The sequence below is a fragment of the Trichomonas vaginalis genome, chromosome II, assembly GCF_026262505.1.
Source record: "Trichomonas vaginalis G3 chromosome II, whole genome shotgun sequence".
In the NCBI taxonomy this organism is placed as follows: Eukaryota; Parabasalia; order Trichomonadida; family Trichomonadidae; genus Trichomonas; species Trichomonas vaginalis.
In genome coordinates, this window is record NC_067204.1 from 20144682 (window position 1) to 20158396 (window position 13715).

Below are 13715 nucleotides of genomic sequence, written 5' to 3' on the forward strand. Positions count from 1 at the left end.
AAAAATTAATACCACCTAAACTAGTATATTCTTATTTTAAATATGATATTATCCTTATATTCCACACTAAAATTCATTTAAATCAACTTTTAAAAAAGTTCGAATCCTGCGCGTCTCACTTTTAAAATTTTCCAAATGGAAAATTATATTCTCCTAAAGTGAAAAAAATTTTCCAAATTGACTTCCTTAGTTAACATTTTTAAGATATATAGTGTCATTATATACCATTAAGATTCAGATCTAAAAAGTGCCAAAAATTGCTCACAAGATTTCAGAATCAATTCCGATCGTAGAAGCAATTACTTTTTCTCCAAAAACTCTCGATAACTTTTTGCGTTATTTAAAGGCTATACGGATGAACATGCAGATTACATATATTCATTGGTCTTATTCAATTCCGAGCATAAAAATGATCCTGTGCTATAAAAATTATGCATTTTATATTTTTTATCAATACTTAATCGTCGCTTCTTTCAAAGAGTCCTTTTTTCAAACATAATAATGACGAAGCCTTCTCTTTAAACCATATAAAATGGTCATAAATTTTTCAAGAAATCTTTAACGCAAAATTTGATATCAAAAATTGTGCGCACATTTTACTCGTTTATATTTTTATCATATGTAAAACTATAACATTTTGAATAGCTTCTCAAAAATTAAAACTTCACAATCCAAAATTTTTAAAGAAAGAATACTATATATCGCTTTTTGTATTTTAAAATATTTTTTTCCTAATCAAAATCGGTTTTTTATGATTTTTCATCAATTTCTGATTTGATGCTACTTTTATTATTATCCTTAACCCGTTCAATCGTAAAAAATTATGACATTCCATCTGTTTTCAAGTTTGGGCAGAATATGCTCGATGGAACAAAGAAGACTTTTAGTTGGAAATCAGGTTTATATGTTGGAACAAATGATTGGCCTTTTAAACCAGGATATTACCACAACTATCAATGGCTTGATAACTATCACTTAGGTTTTCTTGCTGATGGATTCACATTTTTCGTTATTGCCGCAGTAATTTTCTTAGTTTGCAGCATCTTCGGATTTATATCCTATTATTGCTTTAATGACAAACGATCCGGCAAGAGTAAATGCATCTGCATCCTTGCCCTTGTTTTCATGTTCCTTACAACCATTTTAGTTATCAGTTGCATTATCCTAGTAGTTGTTGCAAGCGCCGATAAGGTCTCAATGGATCAGTCAGCATCAGGTTCTCCTATGAGCAATATCTATCAGCACCTTACTACCGTTCAAACAAGTTTTGCGTCAGGAATCGAGACAATTGGAAGTTCCGATAATACAAGGAACATCTATCAATGGATGAACAATTTTGAAACTGATCTCAATCGCGCCGATACAGCAAGAGCTGAGCTCCCCAATATTTCGTTGGAAAAAACACTTGCATTAAAATCATATACTGACAACTTAAAAGCCTTAGACGAAGCATACAACGCATTTAAACAGCAATTCGAAGCAAATACAAATGGCATTCAAAACGGACCAAATCTTGTAAACTCGATTTACGGATACGAACAACTTAATTATAGTGATTTATTACAGCCTCTGACAGACAGAAAGGAAACCGACCAGATGTACTTGGATGGTGTTTGCTCAAGAACTAATGATTTAATTTTTTTACAGAACTCCTTAAACGAATACATCACGATGCATCAGAAACTCAAAGGTTACGTTAAGAGTCTTACAGATTCAATTTTGGTTCTTAATTCCCGTGGTGTTCCAGCCATGAAAAATTGGGTTGACGAAGAATTTTCTGCTTTTGTTGACGCCTTCAAAGTAACAGACAACAAAGACACAGATTCATTCGGAAACCACATGAAATCATACGATGGTGGTACAAAGACATTCCTTATTGTTTCCATTATCGGTGCTGTCCTTGCAATTGGTGGTCTTGTCATGATCATTGTTTTCGTTCTTGCTCCAAAGATGAATATTGCTATTGCAGCATTTATTTGTGGCATTGGATTCATGATTTTATGTTTCGGCATTGGTGCATCATTCGGAACAACAAACTTCTATATATCATCCGATGATCACCTCAATAATTCATTTTCAGACAAAAACGCATCAGACAAAAACCAATTTGCATATTATAATATCTTTGTTTGTCCATATGATTCTATCATTGAATCCTTCAATTACCTTGAAACTCAAACAGAAGAATCTTTCCCAGGTTTCATTTCTAGTTACATACATTATTCTAATTATACAGATCAAATCGGACAATTGATAACAGAAATCATCGACAAAAAACTTCTTACTGTCAATAACGGTGCTATTCCTTTCTATGTAGGAACTGTTAATAATCCTAGATACAATGCTTCATACCAACCAAGATCTCCACCACAGACTAAACAGATTTCAGCTCTCGATGATACATTTGGTGAACTCGAACCAAAGGATGGCAATAACTTCGAATACACGAAAGTTCTTACAGCTGTATTTACTTATACATCTTCTCCATTCGTCGACCTTAAAGATACTTATGAAAAAGTAAAAGCTCAATGCAGTATTAATGGAAAAGATGTTGCGGAAGTTAAGGCTCAAATTACTTCGTGCAAAGATAATGTATCAGACGAAGCAACTAAGACTGCTGTAAACACAATCGAATCAAATGCATTCTTCAGGACAATTTCATCAAAAGAAGATTATAAAGCTCTTTACTACTATGTGAAAAATGTCCATGCTTTTTACCAAGCAGATAACTCAATTTCAAGTACTATCAGAAAATTCTTCGCCCAAAACATGAACAAAGTACATAATACTTTGGTTGATCTTTACAATTTAAACAGAACTTATATTCAGCCGAACGTCCAAAATGGTACTGCATGGTACAAATTCGATAGCGCTTCTAAACAAATCACAACCCAATCTTGTGCAAAACTTGCAGAACAGTATTCGGATATGAGAGAGAGCGTTTACGAGAAATCAGCTAATTACATTGGTTCGGCAGCAATGCTCGGCTTGTTCGCATTAATTGCATATGTTATTTCTATGTTATTCGCTGTTTTCTTCAAACTTTCATGGGGCAACAGAATGTCTAAGGACACATCATCTGGTTCTTACTCATACTCAAGCAAGGCTGACTCAAAGAAGAAGAAAGAGGAAGAAAAGAAGAAGGAGAAAGACTCCGATTCATCATCATTCTCCGAAGAAGCTCCAAGACTTTCTCAGCATGGTATGGCATCTCAGAGAGGTTTGGCTTCTCAAAGACCATCCACACAACGCGGAATGGCTTCTCAGAGAGGATTGGCTTCCAACAGAGGATTCGCAGGTGTTCCTCCATCAAGAGGTGGTAACCGTGGAGGTTCATCAAGCTCTAGTAGCTCGTATACTTAATTTAATTATCAATCAAAAAATACTACATTTAATTTATAAAAAAAATCGCGTTTTTAAACAACTTTATATTTTATTTAATAATACTTTTTTAGCTTATGTTTGATAAAGAATGTTGGTGAACAAATAGGGCAAAATTAGACATGTTAAATCTCAGTTCTTTTTGTATACAAATTTCAATTTTCAAATACCGAAAGTTTTTGAGATAGAAAACAAACACAGTTTTATAATATATTCACCTAGTTTTTGGGAGTCATGTTCAAATACTTTATCCATATGGGAGAACATACCACTTTCTGACAACAAAATTTTATTGACAAAAGAAATGCAATATTTGGATGTTTTGAAGATCTAAATTAATAATTAGGACTTCATGTCATAAATTAATTTTGTGGGAAAATTTTATGTTGACTGTTCAATCTACTTGACAGAAAGTCAGAAAGAGTTAAATGGTGTATGAATCAATTTATTCAAAAGAAAGTATTAAAAAAATTGTTAGTTAAGATTAAATAAATGAATAAAATAGTTTATTGAAGTTTAATGTCATTGTTAACAATAATTTGGGCTACAGCATCAGGAGTTGTTTGTCCTTGTTTTGCATTCAACAACTTCCTAATTTTCTCGTCTGCTGCCAGAAGTTTCTTATATTCGTCAAAGGCCTTTTCAACACCAAATCTATATTCATGGTCATCTATTGGTTTCATTGGAGAGAAGAAGTTCCTAAACTTATCTGCGAAATAGTTCATCAACTTCTTCTTTTCATCCTCGAATTTCATCTTCTGAAGAAGAAGCTTTTCATTAGAACTTGCTTGTTCTTCAATGATTTTAGTCTTTGCAAGGGCTTCTGCAAGCATTTTCTCACGTTCGACTGATGATTGAATACGTTTCTTCTCTTCGTTCAGTTTACGTTTATCTTCAATCAATGTCTGTTTTTCTTTTTGAAGTTTGTTATATTTAACTTCGCTTTGTGTTAATTCTTCTGCAAAATTAGCAATATCTTCACTAAGTTCGCTGCATCGTTGTCCAAGAGCTTTGATTGTTGCGTCGTAATGGTTCTTCATTTCGTTCTTCTCTTTATCAAAACGTTCTTCTGTTGTTGATTTATAAGTATCAAATTCTTTCTGTTGATTTGTGATTTCCGATTTAAGTTTATCGTTTTCAGCTGTAAGTTCAGAAATTGTTCGGTTCAATTTGTTGGCTTCACTCTGTAATTCAACTTGTTTGGATTTAAGGTTCTTGATTTCTTCGTTCATTTGTGACTTTTCGTCTTCGAATTTGCTCTTCATGTTTGTAATGATCTGTGTACGTTCTTCTTCAACTTTGTCATCAAGAGTGATGTCGCGTTCTGAGATTTCTGCCGACAAGTGTTGTGTCATTTCGTTGTATTGTTGTTGTGTCTTGTTCAGCTGTGATTTAGTTTGATCTAATTGTGCTTTCAAAATGTCCGTCTGGTCTAAAAGTTTTGTATTCTCTTGTTCGAGTTCATCATATTTTTGTTCACTCTCTGCGATCTCGTTTTGACGTTGAACCTTCATGTTCTTGACCTTCTCTTGTGTCTTCTGCAACTTATCTGCAAGAACTTCAATGTATTGCTTGAATTGTGCAACTTGATTTACTAATTCATCGTTTGATTCAGGTTCAATCTCGAAAACGTCACCAATACCTTCAATAACACCTTGCATCTTGTTGTTTTCTGTTGAAAGTCGGTCGTTTTCTTTGGATAATCTCTTGATTGCGTCTAATAACTTGGCTCCTTGGTCTTCAATGACTTGATCCAACGTGGAAGCTGTTTGTAAGAGCGCAATAGAGATATCTACGATGATTGGCGAGATCTTTTCCTTTAAATCACTGAGATCTTTGTTGGCTTTCGATGCTTTTTCGTCACGTTTTTCGATTTCCTTGGTAAAGTAGTCATTGATTTGCCTGTAAATGGCCTGGACTTTGGAAGCATCTTGAAGAGCATCATTGTGAGCAATTTTGTCGATGACAATTTGTAATTCATCTGGGAATGAAGAGAATTGCCATCCGGAAGGAGGAATTTGGGTCTCTTGGACTGTTTGTTGCTTCATGTCTCTGTACTTGGCTTCCGCTTCAAGCTCTTTGACCTTGTCTTCGGCATCTTCAAGTTTATGTTTCAAATCTAAGTTTTCTCCTTTAAGTTCGTTGCCTTCATTAACGAGTTCTGAGTTCTTTAACTGCGCTTCTGATAATTCTTGGCTTAGTTCATTGACTTTTTGCTCGAGTTGTTCGATTAATTTGTTCATTTCTTGTTCTGCTTGGTTCTCTGGCTTCTCTTCTTCTTCCTGGTTCTGCATTTCTTGCTTCTTAAGAAGGATTTCCCTAAGTTTTCCGATTTGTTGTGAGTAATTTTCGTTTAATAAGTTTAATGAGTCAATTTTTGCCTGTAAAGCGTTGATTATTGACTTAGAATCCTCTAAATTATCTGTTGCTTCCTTTAATTCTTGCATTAAAGCTGCTTTTTCGGCTTCTAATTCTTGGATTTTTTCTTCAGCAGCGTTAAGCTTTTCTCTGACCTCCTTTTGAAGGTAAGTAATTTCTTGGAGATGTCTTTCTTGTATTTCTTGGATCTTTTCGTGCTGTTCCTTCAATTCATCTTCGCTATTTTTCTCTTCTTCTGGGTTTACGTCACGAGTTCCAACGACAACTATATCATCTTCATCATTTTCCTTCTTTTGCTCCTTCTCTTTCTCTTTCATTTCAGCTTTGAGGTTTTTGAGCTGATTAATCAAATCGTTTACCTCGTGTTCATGGTTTTCCTTGGTCATTGCGTTCTCCTGATTCGCTGCATCTAACTCAGCTTGTAATTTATTGACTTCACGTTTGTTTTCTTGGTTGGATTTTTTCAGTTGATCCTTTAGATTTGCAATCTGGTCCTGGAGATCGTAGATTTTGTCCTTGAGCATTGCGTTTTTCTGCTTTAATGCCTGGACTTGGTTGTCATTATTTAATGAAGCTGCTGGAGATTTGAGGCCTGAAGGTGATGAAGGAGTCTGCTGAGCCTGGCGTTGCATTGATCTCATGTCTGGGCCGTTCTCGAATTTCTCAATGAGATTGTCAACGTTAGTAAATTTTTCGGCAAAATATCTCGAACTTGATTGAATAAGACGATCATTTTTGGATTTAAGTAACTTGGTTTCGACATCTTTACTTGATAACTGCTGTTTGGCGGCTTCAAGTTCTTTCTGGAGTTGATCAATTTTATTCTGAAAATTCTGTTTTGTGGTTTGAACATGCTCTGTCATGGTTGCATATTCTGCACTGCGTATTTGGTCGTGGTGCTCTTTTTCAAGCTTCAATTGGTTCTCGAGATCTTTGTTCGTTTCGGAACTAAGTTGGAGTCTGTGCTGTAGATCATCGATGTCGCGTTTAAGTTTACCATTTTCTGTCAATATATTGTGGTTTTCGGTCGATAACTGCTTATATTTGTCCATGAAGCCTTTGATCTGCTCAATTTGAGCGTTAAGATCTAGCTTTTCTTGTTTAAGAGTTTCTATTTGCTCTTGTAATTCTGCCTCGCGTGGGGAAATAGTTTGCTCCTCTCCGTCGGTGTTAGATTCTTGCTCAATGTCGCTCATTATTTTGTAAACTTTATTTTTTACAAAAATATAAATTACGACAATAGAAGATGTAAACAAATTTTCACTTCAATTTGAAAAATTGAGACCTCCAAATCGAAGTTTTCTAATAATATCTATTTTCATATGAAAAATGAAATCGTATCCAATCTTTCAATTTTGGACTTTTCAGTTCTCAATTTTTTTATCAAAGTTGATGACCAAAAATCTGCCTATTTGATAGCTTGTATATACTGCATAGGTAATAGAATGGGCAAAAACATATAACACCTCAAGTTAATTCAAGATTTTGTTTTATTCAAATTTAATTTCGTTTCATGAAACAAGACATGTTTACCAGCATGCCACATATAAGCAAAAAATAATAAATGACGCTGAACAATTGTCTTCTTTATGTTTTTGTTAAAAATTGACAGTCAGATCAAGTTCTCATAGCCTTGGTTTTGGTATCTAAGATTTTGAAGGCAAGTAGAAAAGTTTTTCATGACAGTTTTCATTCCACTCAATTGATTAAATAATTTGCAGAATATTAATATAACATTTTATATTACCATAATCATTAATTTTCTTATATCATAAGTGATACAAATATTCAACAATACATACTAAATTTATAACTTTTCAATATTCATAAATAAATCCGTAAACAAGGAATAATTGAAAATAATTCTGTCTATACACGGAACAATAATAAATCAAAAAAACGTATATTTAAATGGGTCTAATAAAAATATCTAGGGGCCATCAAAAACTATGCTTACTAAACCGGGAAGAACAAAGAGTGGAAGTCTTTCAATCCCGTCTCGAAGTAAGATATTAGCACCACAACAACAAAAGAAACCACAGATTCCTCCAGTTGATCAAAGTCCAAGTCAAATTGATTTAGATGCTGATAAACAACCAATTTCAGATCTTCCTATGCCACCATTTCAAGTCGTTTCTTTTAGACATGGCCAAGCTGGTGATTTAATTCCATTACCTTCACTTTCGACAGCTCCAAATGGCGAAATTCCTCAATTAACGTATCAAAAAGTAAAACAATGTATGAGAATTTGTGACTTTTCTGATCCAAATACAGATGTTGTTAGTAAAGAAACAAAAAGAGTAACATTAAACGAATTAATCGATGTTTACTCGAATTCTAAGATAATTCCTCGTTTAACAAGAGAATGTCATGCATCAGTTATTGAAATGTTCGCTACTAATGTCTTTCGTCCGATGCCTAACATTCCCCGTGCAGTTCTTATGTCAGATGATATTACATTTGAAGATTCTGCTTGGCCACATCTTAACTTAATCTATATACTATTCTTGAAGTTCCTAGAAGCGAATATTGACCAAAGAATTCTCCAATACCAGTTATCTCCAAAATTTATTTCTCAATTGTTCGCTGTTCTTGAATTTCCAGATGAACGCGAAAGTTCCCAAGCTAAGGCTGTTATAGCCGCCATTTTCAACAAGGTTCCTCCTCAGCGTCCTTTACTTCGTTTCATTACAACATCAATTCTTTCCGGAGTTCCAGAAGGAGTCTCTTTCAACGCTACAGGACACTTGCTTGAACTTTATTACCTCTTTAACTCCCAAACATTGCCACCTTTGGCTCCAGCTCAGATTCAATCTTTCGAAAGGGTAATTTTACCCTTACACCTTTTAAGTGGTCTGAAGGCGTATCACGGACAACTTGTCAGATGTGTCTTGTTAATGGTACGAAAAGACGCAAGATTATGTCCAACACTTCTTAAGTTTTTGGTCACACATTGGCCATTGACATTAGATCAGAAAAGTGAACTTTTTATTGACGAAGTTGGCCAAGTAATTGAAGAAATGCTTCCTGCTGATTTGAGGACAGTCATGGGAAGTCTTCTAGAGTGTATAACATTTGCTGCGGAGAGTCCTTCGATGACATTAGCTGAAAAAGCTTTGAATTTTCTGAAAAACGAAAGAATTAAAAACGCAATCACAGAAAATCCAAATGAACTGATGTCAATGATATTCCCAACATTGTTTAGAGTTGCTAGAGAACATTGGCACAAGAATGTACAGCTCATTGCTCTACAGGTAATGAATATATTGATGGAATTGGATCCAGTTGCTTTCAAAGCAAGTGCAAATGAATTTAAACAGAAAACAATGGTTGAAGGAACAAAGAAAGAGAAAAAGAAAATTCTTTGGCAGAAAGTCGCAAGTAAAGCCATCAAGAATGATAATACTATTGATGAAGCTTCTGTTCAGGCTGATATGGTCGCATATTTCGGTTATTCAGATTATAATGATAACACATGATAATAAGAATAAATAATTTTTGTTTGTTTTTTTATTTCATATGAAAATTATGTTTCTTCTTTCCAATGAAAAAATTATAATTTTATCAAATAAAAAATTACTAAATATAAATGAAATTCCAAATAAATGAATAAGTATTAATGCTTATGATAACAAAGCATTTTGCGTTATTTTGTGGTTTTCGGAAAAAAAATTTTTATCACATTTTTATTAGTTTGTAGATAACAATGAAATAAAATATATATCATACTAATACAAATACATAGAATGATGAGATAAACAATCCAAACATTTGGGAAAAATAACAAATATGATGTGAATTTTTTATCCCGCATGAATTGATTCTAGCAAAAAGTCTAACTCTTGGCTCATAACCGCAAAACCCGGGAATTCCATTATTTAAATAAGTTCCAGCTAAATCAGGATTGCAATACATTCCAATTGCAAAGCACCAATCTTTATGTTGAGGCTGTCCATCAAGTAAAGCATGTTTGTAAGGATCTTTAACAAGACCTCCAAAATGCGAATACTGATCGGTGGAAACATCAGCTTGAATATCTGTATAGTTATAACCGTATGCATTTTTTGATACATTTCGATCTGTGTCAAAGTATGGATTAACAAGCTGCTTCCAAGAGTTGAATATATTTTTTTGAGGGTACTCAAGGATAAAATGGTAGAACCCATCTTCTGTTATAAACCTTCTTTCGTTAAGATGTGAAAGGATGGAATATTTCCCAGCAACATCAGCATCAAGCGCATCTTTTTCGTCCGAAAAACACCGGTTAATGCTATGATTGTGCTCGAAAATCCGCAAATAGTAATATCCTTGATATTTTGCAGTAACAATCCCGTGATCGTAATATAATTCGAGGCCTATTACCTAAAATCTCTCGTAAACTATTGAAAAATAAATATAAGAATGAAGCCTCCATGCACTTATAAATATGTGCAGTAATGATTGTTTTTGCAGAATCATAAGAATCGCAGCTAAAACTGAGAATGTGAATTTTTGAGTGAATTAATATAGGTCGAGCTATTCCAAAAACTATCTCATAGCCCATAAAATCTGCACATGCACTATTAATTAGATCCTTCTCATAACTTTTAATAAATTATCTAAAATATTTGAAAATAGACCATGCTCGTCGTAAGTCTGCATTTATTATGAAACAGTGTATTGATAGTTAATCAAAAGCAAACAAACATTTTAAAGTATTTATTAAATAACAAAAATTAAAATCTAAAAAAATTAAAATTAGAATAAAGGAGGTGCAGATGCAGTTTGTCTTGGTATTTTTCTTTTGAGAGGTGATATTGACATAGGAATTGGCATCTTCACAGATCTCTTCAAACTTGTTTCGCTTGGAATCATCGGAATTGTTATCTTTTTCTCTTTCTTTGTATAAGAAATTGTAGCAGACATTCCCTGCTGCAACTGCTTGATCTGGCTTGTTAACTCTCTTTCTCTTGACAGAGGTGCAAGTTCTGGAAGTTTCTTTGGCGGCGGTGGCGGTGGATTCTCCACATCTTGGTTCAAACGAGCCTTTGGATGATATCTTTCCATGTTTATGAACTCTTCCATTTGTTTAAGAGCTTCGAATGCGTCCAATTGTTTCTCTTCTTCATTTTCTGTTTTTGTTTTTTCTTGTTTATTTGTATCATTGTTTTGTTCTTCTTCTTGTGTTTCGTTGTTTTCAACCATCATCATTTTTTGCTGGTTTGGATCAACAAGATTAAATGGTTGGAATCTCATTGACATGTTTGGTTTAATTCTCTTTATATGCTTCGCTTCGATTTCGAATGGTTTTTGTATAATCCATGTACTTTTATCGTTGATGTCCCAATGAGAATCATCAACAAAAGTTCCGACAAATTCGAAATCAGGTGACCACAATCTTGCGCAATTATCAATTCCACATGTAACGACAAAGTTGTTTTCAATGACAGTGATTGAACTGATTTCATCTCTGTGCAATCTATAGAAACCTTCTTTTTCTAATCTGACTTTGTCTTCACCTTCAATAATCACTGACCATTTCTTGAAATATCCCAATTCATCAGCTGTGTAAAGGAACTTTGTCTTGCTGTCGTAAGTGATCGCAGTCAAAGAAACACTGACTGTTAAGTCTTGGCAGAAGAAACTATCAACTTGTGTCAAATTTGGTATCGTAAAAATTGACAAATAACCGTCACTGTCACCAACAAAAACAAATTGGTCTTCGACCAAACAAATTGTCTCAATTCCGCTATCGAGATCTTTTTTGGCCATGACTTTATTGAGAACCGCATGGAAGCAAACAAGTTCTCCTGAGAATGTACCACTAACAATACCGTTTTTGAAGATGGCCAAACATGAAATATCATCATTATGACCTTTGAACCTTCTTGTGAGTTCAAATTTACCTTTTTCGACTTCTATATACATGAAAACTTCTCTGTCCCATCCTGCTCTTGCCAAAATGTCCTTTCCATCGACAACTCCGGTGATCATTGTCGAAATTAGCAAATTTCCATCGAGTTTCATCTCTTCGAGTAATCCACCTGAGTTATAGTTCCATAAACTTAACGTATTTTCGTAAGATGAGGTAAATAATCTCCGACCAGATAAATCCAAACAAGCGGCTGAGATATCGCTGCTTTCTTTGTGATTAGTTATCTGTATAGCATTCAGTTTTCCTTTTTCCGCTGAATGAACTTTGATACAACAAGCTGTATCTACAGTAACTATGTCTCTGAACTCAGGAGAATAGAAACAGCCAATAATCTGGCGATTATGGGTTGCAATACTCTCGTTTTCGATGGAATAAGAGACCTCTTCGCCCCACATGTTGAGAGAATTTGCTGCAACTAATAAAACTTTTCTTCTATCATCGAAAATGACAGCACTATATCTGTTCTCAGGTGACAAGAAAGATTGGTCCTGGAAAGCCCTTACTAATCGATAGTTTTGGGCATCCCATAATTTAAATTCTTTTTTGTTCGTAATTGTAAGGATATAGTTATCCCCAGATGTCGTATTATATTCAATCAAATGCGCAAGTACATTGTAATGGCCTCCAAGCTTGAAAATTTTTCTTGATGATTCGGCACTCCAAATGTAAGCATCTCTTGAGACTCCTATTGTAGCGATCATTCTCTGGCGCTCGCTATAAACAAATCTCATCATTGGTTCTTCTGAAATAAGTGACTGTATGATGTTAAAACTGTTATTAAAATTGTCGTAGCTCCAAAGATGGAGGGAACCATCAATACTCGATGAAGCAAAGCAGGATCTGTGCTTTATTGTAGCTATCTGTGTGATACTGTCATTATGGAATGATAATTTTGCCATTTTTGTGCATTTAAAATCTGTTCCTGATCTTCTCTTTGGCGCTGATAGATTAAACACTTCAATTATACCTCTGTCATCACCAACAAAGAAAGTGGCGCAGTCTGTAACTAATTCGATGTCGGAAACATGTATAGTTGTTGGCATATTGTATAATGGAGGTAAAGCGTTATCGATATTGTTTAAAGCAGCATTTGCTTCTTCTATTGTCATCAATTTAATCGCATTTCCTGATGGACTTGCGTCAATTGTGATTGGTAATTTCGTAAATGTTTGTAAATCATAAAAAATGAGACGTCTTTGACTTGTTGCTAGAGCGAGAACTTGGTAAGTATCGAAAATGGTGCCTGTAATGTATTTTACGCCTTCGTTTATCATTCTTGTAAATGTTAAATCATTTATTTTCCATAATCTTACGGAATCTGTACTAATTGTTATATATTTATTTGTCCTGGAACTAATAAGTATTGTCGATATCATATCACGATGCACATGCGTTCTACCTGGCTGTGGAGTTTTAATTTTATCAATAAAGTGCGCTGCTTCGTTAGTTGTAGATCCTTGTACAATTGACGCATCTTTTACGAGATATTGAACAAGTCGATTCCATGTGATACGTCCTTCTTTATTTGCATCAATTTTTTTGAATAAAAGTTCGAAATCTTCAGCAGAAATATGGCCATCTTGAATAACAGATTGAATACCTGATCTTTTCCATTGTTGTAGAGTGATGCTACCCACTTTATCAAGATCTGCATCCTCAAATTTTGTTCTTAATTTTGTCAAAAATCTTTGCTTCACAGCATTCTTTCTTTGTAATCGTTTTCTATCTATTCTTGAAATAGCATCACGCGGTGGTTGTTTCCAAATATGAGTATCTTGCGGAGTTTCATGAAGAGAATCAAACATTACAAGAGAATTTTGTTGACTATTTTTGAATAAAATATGGAAAAACGTATATTTTACATTTTTCTGACAAAAATTGGAAATGAATTATAAGACCTGAAAGATTTCAATTCCCCTTTTTCATTATCTCTCGCTTTTTCACGCACGCGATATCTTCTTTGAAGAAAGCATGTTTGGATAAATATACCTTAAGATTTAGTATATTTTCAAATCAAATACTAAAATTATGAAAGCATAGA

At 34.1% G+C, this 13715-nt stretch overlaps 4 protein-coding genes across 4 annotated transcripts; 2 read left to right on the forward strand and 2 right to left on the reverse strand.

Annotated features, from left to right (window-relative positions):
- Positions 1-769: 769 nt before the first annotated feature.
- On the forward strand, positions 770-3420 carry TVAGG3_0576940 (uncharacterized protein; the record flags this gene model as incomplete). Its single annotated transcript, XM_001582129.1, has 1 exon — positions 778-3363. One exon carries the CDS (start codon positions 778-780, stop codon positions 3361-3363), a length of 2586 nt encoding a protein of 861 aa, XP_001582179.1.
- Positions 3421-3820: 400 nt separating this feature from the next.
- TVAGG3_0576950 (A-type inclusion protein-related family) lies at positions 3821-7048 on the reverse strand (the record flags this gene model as incomplete). Its single annotated transcript, XM_001582128.2, has 1 exon — positions 3888-6956. The coding sequence occupies one exon, from the start codon at positions 6954-6956 to the stop codon at positions 3888-3890; it is 3069 nt and encodes a 1022-aa protein (XP_001582178.1).
- Positions 7049-7690: 642 nt separating this feature from the next.
- On the forward strand, positions 7691-9326 carry TVAGG3_0576960 (protein phosphatase regulator protein; the record flags this gene model as incomplete). The annotated part of the gene is made up of 1 exon (XM_001582127.1): positions 7710-9239. One exon carries the CDS (start codon positions 7710-7712, stop codon positions 9237-9239), a length of 1530 nt encoding a protein of 509 aa, XP_001582177.1.
- Positions 9327-10443: 1117 nt separating this feature from the next.
- TVAGG3_0576970 (WD repeat-containing protein family) lies at positions 10444-13675 on the reverse strand (the record flags this gene model as incomplete). The annotated part of the gene is made up of 1 exon (XM_001582126.1): positions 10498-13479. One exon carries the CDS (start codon positions 13477-13479, stop codon positions 10498-10500), a length of 2982 nt encoding a protein of 993 aa, XP_001582176.1.
- Between the last annotated feature and the right edge of the window lie 40 nt (positions 13676-13715).